The sequence below is a fragment of the Bison bison genome, unplaced genomic scaffold (assembly GCF_000754665.1).
Source record: "Bison bison bison isolate TAMUID 2011002044 unplaced genomic scaffold, Bison_UMD1.0 scf7180017864304, whole genome shotgun sequence".
NCBI classification, from domain to species: Eukaryota; Metazoa; Chordata; class Mammalia; order Artiodactyla; family Bovidae; genus Bison; species Bison bison.
In genome coordinates, this window is record NW_011494876.1 from 11,422,585 (window position 1) to 11,432,607 (window position 10,023).

At 43.0% G+C, this 10,023-nt stretch overlaps 2 protein-coding genes across 2 annotated transcripts in view; one reads left to right on the forward strand and one right to left on the reverse strand.

Annotated features, from left to right (window-relative positions):
* The window catches only part of LRTM1 (leucine-rich repeats and transmembrane domains 1), a 9,473-nt gene extending 1,618 nt beyond the window's left edge, over window positions 1-7,855 (forward strand). The window contains exons 2-3 of the mRNA XM_010851670.1: window positions 1,471-2,067; window positions 7,361-7,855. Coding sequence (XP_010849972.1) covers window positions 1,471-2,067; window positions 7,361-7,794 — 1,031 coding nt within the window. The 3' untranslated portion in view covers window positions 7,795-7,855. The remainder of the gene's footprint in view (window positions 1-1,470; window positions 2,068-7,360) is intronic.
* The window catches only part of CACNA2D3 (calcium channel, voltage-dependent, alpha 2/delta subunit 3), a 904,008-nt gene that overhangs the window by 130,744 nt on the left and 763,241 nt on the right, over window positions 1-10,023 (reverse strand). The gene's annotated exons all lie outside the window — the stretch shown is intronic.

Here is a 10,023-nt window from a genome sequence, read left to right on the forward strand (position 1 = left end):
CTGGAGATTGACCTAGCAGTGCCTGAGAGAATATCAACTCAGCATCCTCTTCAAACCTGGCAAGGAGGCACCTATTGAATCTAGAGCCCCCGTACACATTTCTACAGAGCCAAGGAGCCCTGTGTAAGGATGCCTTCTGCTGCATCATTGGTCCCGAAAGAAACTGCAACAACTCAAATGCTCGTCAGTACAAGAGTGGCTAAATAATAAATCTGGCAAGGCCTCACCATCAAATACTCCACAGAAGCTAGAAGGAATGAATGAGCTCTCTATGCATCCCTGTGGATGGATCAGTTTTGAGTGACTAAACTGCAAAATGAAACATACCAATGATTATTTAGCTTTTTAAAAAACCACTATGCAAAACATTCTATAGTATGTGTATGTGTGTGTTATGTATGTACGTGTGTTATGTGCGTGTATGTAAAAATATTTACAGGCAGTAAAGCACAGCAAGTAAGAACCCTGATAGACTCTGAAAGCAGACTGCCTGGGTTTAAATCATGATTCTGCTACTTCTGTATGACCTTCTGTATGTAGCTTCTCTGTGCCTCAGTTTTATCACCTTTAATATGTGCATAATAAAAGACCCCGAATTACAAGATTAGGTGGGCTAAATGAATTAATATATGTAAAGCACTTTCAGTGGTGCCTGGCTCAAAATATGAGCTATAAGGTTATTTGTGATTTTGTTGTTTTTAAAAGGCCTGGTGGGATGCAATCGTGATGGTAGGGAAGGCGGTGGTGGGGAGCAGTTCCTGCTGGAAAACATGATGTGGGTGCTAATCAAAGGGAGTTTAACTTATCAGCATTGCACTGGTTCTTTGAGTTAAGGGAATAAAAAGAGATGAAGCAAACATGGCAACCTGTGAATAACCGACAGAACTTTGTTACAGGAACATGAGTATTTATTATGTTATTTTAATGCTTTTGTTTTAAAATCTATTGAACAAAAAAGGAGCAGAGACAATCATCACTCGTGGAAGTATGACACTTGAAAGACGGACATCAATTTGTAAGAATGCTTCAGACCTGTCCCATCTAATATGCACCACTAGCACCATATGGCTATCTAAATTTTAACTGATTAAAATTAAATGGAAATAAAGATTCAGTTTCTTGACTGCAGTAGTCACATCTCAAGAGCTCTGAAGTCACATGAAGACTATCATATTAGACAGTAGATACAGATCACTCCCATCACCATAGAGTTCTATTGGACAGCATGGTCTGGAGCATACTTTTGAGAAATGTGAATATCTGAACTCCTCTCATGCTCCTGAAGTTCTGGTCCTAGATAATTCTGCTGCTTCATACAAAGGGCACATGCCCCCCCAAATATTTTTTTCACATTTTTACTTGATAACCTATGTCATCTACCTTCTGGTTACCTGTGAACTTAAAGCAGAAACAAAAGCTGATACCACTTACAAACGGGTTCCTATCTCAGGTTCTTTCTGTTTGTTGTAGGTAAACTGTTCCTGCTTTCCAGTATGATTTTCCTGCTCCCGGTGGTGTGCGGCTGCCCAGAGAGATGCCGCTGTCACTCACCTTCAAATTCTGTAGACTGCAGCCGGCAAGGTCTGGCTGAAATCCCTTCCGACTTGCCTCCTCAGACTCTAACGCTGCACTTACAAGATAACCAGATCCACCAGCTTCCGACTTCTGCATTTAAATCAGTGCCACATCTCACAACCTTGAACTTGTACAACAATTCTCTTTCAAATCTGACCCCCGGAGTTTTCCATGGACTTCAGCACTTGCAGGTCTTAAACCTAACTCAGAACTCCCTGCATTCCCTGGAAAGCAGACTATTCCATTCTCTCCCACAGCTGAGGGAGCTCGATTTGTCATCAAACAATATAAGTCACCTTCCTGCATCCCTAGGTGAGTCTTGGGAGAACCTGACCGTTCTTGCGATCCAGCAAAACCGGCTTCGGCAGCTCGATCGAGCCCTCCTAGAATCCATGCCCAGAATGAAGCGGTTATTTCTCAAAGACAACCTCTGGAAATGTAACTGTCACTTGCTCAGTCTTAAACTCTGGCTGGAGACATTTGTCTATAAAGGTCAGTAACTAATGCCTATCCCTCCATCTGTGTATGATCAACTTAGGAGAAACCTCAATGGTTCTCTGCATTAGAAGAGATGCTGAAAAGTGTTTGAGGGATCTGTGTAAGCTTTTGTGCACTGATGTCATTTCACGGTATGGCAAAAGAGGCAAGTGAGTCATTAAGGGTGACCTGATTTGAAAATCAGGTATTTAAATTCATCTACAGATACGATTCATGGAAACAACTTTCCACTTTTTTCCCCTCTCCACCCCAACTTTCCACTTTTTGATTAATACCACCATTAAGTTATCTGGAAACTGTAGGCCCTTAAGAAAGAAAGAAATTCAATCCACCTAAATATTGGGTTGGCCAAATTTTCACAAGAAAAGCTTGAACGAACTTTTTGACCAATCCAATAACTACTTAACTCTGAAGTGACAACAAATTCTGATTTTCAAGTGTGATCCAACTGGGGGTATGGTATTTCTCCTTAGGACTGCCCCTCCTTCTTTCTCTGCTTCTGACCATTTGACAGCTATGAAACTTCACTGAGATTACCCATTCTGCTTTAGGAGACACCACTGTTACTAAAACTGAATACAATACGGGTCCCTCTCCAAAGGGAACAAGTATTTCTTTAACCAGATGTCAAAAACAAAGCAAGAGATTCCAGAATATTAAAGATGAGGGGTTCTGGAAATCACTCATGGGTCAGCAAACTATATAGCCTAAGAGCCAGAACTGGCCCACCTATTTTTGTAAATAAAGTTTTGTTGGAACACATTCACATCCATTTATTATTTACTGTCTGGCTGTTTTTGCATTAAAAGGGTGAGGTTGAATAGTTGGGGCAGAGACTCTGGCAAGGCTTAAAAAATGAACTAACTGGCTCTTTATAGGAAAGTTTGCCAACCTCTCCTAACTCAAAATAGGAAATGGACGCCTGAAGATGTTTAGTGACTTGATGAAGATCACAGAGTAGAAGCAAAGACAAGAGTAGAAGGAGCAGCTTTAGGTCTTGGCCCTACATTCCCTCCTCTACATCACAGTGCTTTTTTCCTCCTACCTTTTAAGTGTCATTCATTCATTCATACTAAACTTGAGTGAATTTTACATGCCATGGACATTTCAAGGTGCTGAGAAAAAATCAGTGAATAAGAAAATCCCTATCATCATGGGCATTACATTCTGACAGTAGAAACATGTTAAATAAGACAAATATATGTATCTATGTTCAGAGAGCAGTTAGTGCTAGAGGCAGCATGAAGGGAGAGAGTGATGGAATAAGGGTTACATTTCAGATGTGAAGGACAGGGAAGGCCCCTGCAAGGATGTAATATGGGGGAGCAGAACTGGAATAATGAGGGGAAATGAGCCATGAGATAACTCAGGAAAAGGACAGTAGTTGCAAAGGACCTGAGGTGGAAGTAAGCTTGGCTTCACTGAGGGACAGAAAGAGGGACAAACGAGTGGCTAGAGCAGATGAAGGGAGTGAGAGAGGCTAAGACAGCACAGTAGCCAGGTCATGTTGAAATGTGCAGAGCCGGCTGAGACATTTGGGTTTTATTTTAGGCAAGATGGAAATATCTTGAAGAATTTGTCAGGCAAACAATATGATCTCATTACATTTAAAAAGGTCACTCTGGTGACCAAAGGCTGCAGAAGAAGAATCAGGGGGATGAGGGAGAAAGTGATTCAGTTTTCCAGGGAAGATGACGGTGGCCCAAACTAGGATGATGAGAAATGATCAACTTTGGGAGATATTTAGAATACTGAACTGATAGAAATTACTAATGGGTCGGAACTGGATATAAGGAAAACAGAGTGTATTACAGTAAATACAATTTTGTTTTGTCCTCCAGGAGTAAGCAGATAAACGGTGATGCCAGTAGCTGACAAGGGTCAGGCTGTGGAATGGGGGAAATGGACGAGTATGTGTGGGAGGTGGTATATCAAGAGCTCAGTGTGGGGCATGTCAAGTTTGAGATGCCCATTACATAGTCAAGGAGTGCTGTCGAGTTGATGGATGTATATCTGAGCCCATAATTTTGGAAGATTTCAGAGATCCAGACATGGCTTAGTGAATCAAGAGACTCTGGATAGTTGCAGCAGTTATACAGAAGGAAGTGGAGGAGAACACATGGGTTCAAATAAACACTATTGATTTAAGAATCTATTGATTTAAGAATCTCTCTCAACAATATACTAGTCAATAACTTGTCATTAACCTTAATTTTCAAGTTGACCTACAACAGAGGTCATATGATCTGACAAAAGTCTTTCTTAAGGAGGCTTAAAATAAAACTGTTAACATCTAGAGGTGAAGTGGCTTTACTGTGTTCTGGATGAGATAGTAAGCATAAGGCAAACCATCATAGAAAGATGCTTTTCATCAAGGGAGAGTATTTCTTGACAAAAATTGTTCTCAGGTCCAGGAAACTAGAAGCAACATAGGGAGGGATATAGCTCCCCCCTACTCTGCCACAAACTCACTGGTGATCTTTGGGCAAATTAATGATCCTCACTAGCCCTCAGTGTCACCAGGTGGAAACTGGCAGTGTTAAGCCAGGGAGTTCCTAAAACCGATTCTGGTCCTCAGGCTCCATAATGCAATTCAATACTCCCTCGTGGCACAGCTGCCCCACCCAGACAACAGCCTTTCTCTGAAAGAAGGCAAAACTGATCTGGGATAACAAGACCTGGGTGTCAAAATGACTAAATAAAACCAGCAAATAAATGCAAATGTAGGAGACAATCTGACTACTGATGCATGGAATAAAGGCAAAATAAGGTAATAGCTATTGATCAAGACCTTACTTCCCTCCGAGGGGGAACAAAATACATGGAGGATGAAGCAGGGGATTTTGTAGCCTGGAAGTGTCATTCACTGGTTCCACTGGCTAGAATTCAGTCAGGTGGCTCCAATCTGACCACAAAGGGTGGGGAAATTTCATCTTCCTCTGGACCCGACAGTCAAAGGAAAGAAAAAGTGCTTTGATGAGTACTTAATAATGTCTCCTTCAAGAACGTGCACATAGATTTTCTAATTAGCATTCCTCTCTCTCCGTTCATAAGTTAACAAATTATCTTTATGCCAATAGTTAACTGTACTAAACATTTATTCTGGGCTAGGAACTGTGCTAAACAGTTGACATACTTTATTCAGCTGAATCCTCAGAGCAATCTTGTGAAGTAAATTTCATTATTACCCTGGTCTCTCACTTTCCAGATGAGCAAGCAGACGCACAGAATGCTCAGGTAACTTGCTTAGGGTTGCAAAGCTAAGTAGTGGTCAGACGCAGGATATGAATCTCGTTTCACCTCAAGACAGGGGTTAAGAGCTGCTAGCTGCCAGATGATGGATAATGAGAGTGTTTGGAAAGCTGGAGCTTCTTGAATTGTCAGCTTCCATGAATCCAGAAGAGATTGAGGCTCTCAAGCTGTCGTTGGCAGATCTGCTTTCTGGAGGGTGGCTGAGGAGATGGTGGAGGAAGGCTGGGAAGTGAGTCCTGGCTGAGGACACAGGACACCATGGAGCTCTTGGTGGCCACAACCCTGGCCTTCAAGCCACATCCCAGGCTCTAGTCTATGTATTCTCTTGGCTCTGGGTCCTGAGGCCATGCCTCCCACCCTAACAGTTAAAACAGGAAGCTGGTAACAGGAGAAACGAACTTAACCCTGGAGTGGCTAGGTGAACCACCCCAGTTAGGTCTAAGTCAGCTAGTGGAATTGCTGGTTCTCCGGGTTCAGTACTGAAACACTCCCTGAGATGGAGAATTTCAATCATAGCCTGTTGGCACCTTGGGGTCATCCAGAGCAGGCACCCTGCTCCTCTGGCCTGCTGTACCTCAGCTCGAGAAAGGAGAGATTTCTATTATCATTTTGCTTTAGAGTTGAGGTTCTTGCCTCAGAGGATCACTGAAGAAGCCAGATCAGGCCCAGGAGACTCTGGCAATAGGTGATTCAGTTCAAGCAGCAAAAGCAAAAAAGGCATCAGTGTTGAATTTCGTCATGGCCACCAACCCCAGAGTGACCTGGGCCACAGCAACCCTTGAACTGCAAAATGGCCCTATCTATTAATAGGTTATAAATTCAGTTAGAATGGATGTGAGGACATTCCCCAAGTTGTGAAGTGCTGTTATAAAGGAAGGTTCTAAACACTGAAGTGACAACCTCCTACATGGGAATTTCTGGTATAGTTTCATAATCCACCATGTACAAAGAAATCTCCAGTCTAACTAAGAGTAGTGTCACAATTCATGGAGGTAAGGATCTACTGAGGGTCACTGTGTTAATTCCATGGATTTCACAACATTCCAGAGAGAGAGAGGATGGGAGTATAGTGGGAAAAACTGGGATCATAGGAGTGGGCCAGGTTTCAGTGTTGATCCATCCACTTTTAACCTGAATGACCCTGGACAAAAATTACCCATTTTAGCAGAGTTGTGAGGACTTGTCTAACAGTACTTTGTAATCAAAACAGATACAAGTAAGGTGTTTTTGTGAAAATTACTCAGAGAAGTTTATCTGTCTGAGGTCAAATAGCAAATTGGTGGTCAAATTTGGCCAGGATAGAATCTGTTCATCCACTGCTCCTTCTAGAAAAGGATTTCTAAAGTTCCTGAAATCCCTCCTGTAGTCCACACACCTGAGGAAATCAATCCCCTTACACAGAATGGAAATTGAGTCTTAGAAAGTTTGGTACTCAAAATACTAAATGTTTCAAGGTCTAAAGGAGGCACATTAATTGTACTTAATCCCATGAATGTAATACATATTCCTGTCAAACCTTCAGATACACAAAAGACTCGCAGGACCACCGACTTCCCCATTTGGCATCACTGAGAGTGTTGGTAGAGACATAGGGTCTTTGAAATTAACACATAACATCACAAGAAGAGACATTTGTTTTCATTATTTATTTCTTAGGTCTCCAGTGGTGATTTGGCACAATAGATTTCTTGTGTGGCAGGGCTCATTAGGGCGTGCGACAGTGCCCTCGGCTGGCCTCCAGCGCCCCTTCCTGTCAGCTTTTGCATTGTTTCCCTTTGGCATTTATAAGGTAACGGTGACCTGGCTTCTAATGAATTCTTGCTCATACATAATTGCCCATTTAGTGTGTGGCATTTTTAGCATGTAGCCAATTTAGAAATCTTAAAATCATAAAATATGGCTGTTAAATTCTTTGACTCCAGGGGGGGAAAAAAGGTGTTTTATAAATTCCATCTGCCTAAGTTTTGCAGGCTGAGGATCTGGGAATTTGGTTACATCAGGTTCTGCTATCATTCTTTGTTTTTGTTTCTTAAAGGCGGAATAACGGACAACATCATCTGTGTGTCACCGGACGCCTGGAAGGGAAAGGACCTCCGTGAAATCCCTCACGAGCTGTACCACCCCTGCCCTTTTCCTTCTCTACACCTGCAGTCCTCACAGGTGCCGCAGCTAGGTGCTGCCCGCCGGGCTGTCCCCAGGCTCTCTGACAGCCACAGCACAGGGGAGCGAGACCACCGGGAGTGTGAGATCAAACCCAAGCCAAGGCCGGCCAATCTGCGCCACGCCGTGGCCACCATTGTCATAACAGGGGTGGTGTGTGGGATCGTGTGTCTCATGATGCTGGCGGCCGCCATCTACGGCTGCACCTACGCAGCTATCACAGCCCAGTACCACGGGGGACGCTTGGCTCAAACCAATGAGCCCACGAAGACAGAAGGAAAAGAGCTGTTTGACAGCTCACTGGCCTGAGAACTTTCATCTCAAATAGGAATAATCATTTTAAACCAGAAAACAGTTTCTGAGTAGGGCTGATGGGTCACTGTTACTGCCTCATTTTCTTTTTCCAAAAGGAAAAAAAAGATGTGTCTGTAAAAAAAAAATATATATATATATATATGCATATACATATATATTTAGACTTCCCTTGTGGCTCAGCCAGTGGGCGTCCCTTGTGGCTCAGCTGGTAAAGAATCTGCCTGCAATGCGGGAGACCTGGGTTTGATCCCTGGGTTGGGAAGATCCCCTGGAGAAGGAAATGGCAACCCACTCCAGTATTCTTGCCTGGAAAATCCTCATGGTCAGAGGGTCCTGGCAGACTACAGTTCATGGGGTCACATTTATATGTATGCATATATATATTTATGGAAAGAAATTTATGTTGAGATTTTTAAAAAATTTATTAATACCATAGTTGAAATAGATATGATAACTTGTGCTCTGTGCCTGAGAAGTTATGACAATTATTCTACGTGGGAAAGGCTGTCCGTGGATAAAGGGAAGGTACATCTCTTTCAAGGTACTCTTCCCCGCATTAAGTTGCTTTAACAAAGCAGCTGAAATACAAACACACGGCAGTCAGCATGCCTGGGAGGTTTATGGTCCACTGGAAAACTGCCCAATTCTGAGTGCCTGGGAAGAAGCTGGTGATCTTACCCACGGGGCAGTGAGTGCTTCTATAATCCAAGTTCATGCTAGACCAGTGATACTTTTAGATGTTAGGTATGTTACCCATTTAGCGGGAGTGTCTGTTGGTTGGGAATTTTTGTAGCTTGCCACAAGAGTCAGATTCTATTTAATTTTCTAAATCAGAAAACCATTTGGGGCTCTCTAGGCCACAGAAGAAGAAGAGGGCTCCACGAGTGGATAATACGACTCAGGCACAAGGTCTGGGGAAGTTTTCTGATGCAAGGGGAAATAACACATAAACAAACACAAAGAGGACGGGGTGGCGGAATTCAGGGCACGTATCACTGAAAGGCCATATCCACCCCGCGATTGGAACCTTCCTTTTATAACTCTCACAGCAGGAATGAATTTAGGGTGGGCTGAGAGCGAGATAATGGCTTATGTGTATCTGTGTCTACGTACAGAGCGCGCAGAGTGCATAGGCTTGTTCAACCACACCCACATATAAACACAGCAATCAGTTTACCCACTAATGAAATGCAGCCGCAGCAGGGTGGAAGCCAGCAGCTGCTGACCACCACCCAGATTGTCTACTCAACACTCTGGGAGAGGAAGTCAGAGGAAGTCTGAAGAGAGTGGGAATTATCAAGAGACTTGAGATATGTGGCAGCAGCCATCCTGAACATTATTTAGGCCAGGGTTTAAAAAAAATCAGGTGTGGCTTGCTTAACTCCACAGACACGGTCCTGAAGACTTGCATGCAAAGGAAATTTTTGTAAATTGAATCATCATTTTAATGCAGTAGGGGAGCTCGCTATTTAAAGGAACCTTTCATGGAATCTTTCTGTAATGGCAATAATTGATTCCAGATTTATGTATTTTGTAAATTTGCATTTTCTCAGGCTAGGATTTCTTAAAGTAGATTCTACCTGTTCTTTCTCTTATGATGCCCCATCTCATATTTAGAGTCACCTGTTAGTATTAAAATCATTACACAGAGGAGTTAAGGACTCAGCAAAAGAAGAGAACAGGGTGAGTTGTCCCTCCAGAGGCCTTGACAGACATCACTAATCAATCCCAGCATTCCTCCCCCTGAGCCCTGATGCACCACAGATGCCTTAAGACAGCACTGTAGGCAACCAGAACTAATCAACTGGAGTTGGTTCAAAGGATAAAGCATATTTGCCACTCAGGGTACTGGCTCTGCATTCACTTCTTCAGGGCATGTAACAGTGTTTTGGATCTTAAATCAGTAGTCTATTCCCTAACCTGGTACATGAATGGGAGGGCCATACAGGCTGGAATACTCTTTCCCTGTCTGATGCAGCCAAAGCCTTGCCCAGCAGTGTAAAGAGGTCAGGGGAAAGACAGATAGACCTACCCTAGCCTACCCTGTGGGACTCACACATCCCAGAGAATATCTATACCTCCTCACAGTGCTTCACAACCACTGTGCCCCCACCCCACAAGTTAAAGATGGGCCAACTCGCTGGAACAGCAATTTTGCTAAATGATTCTTCTGGGGGAAAACATTTACGTTTGATGCTAAATTTTTTTCTGAATATTAAAATA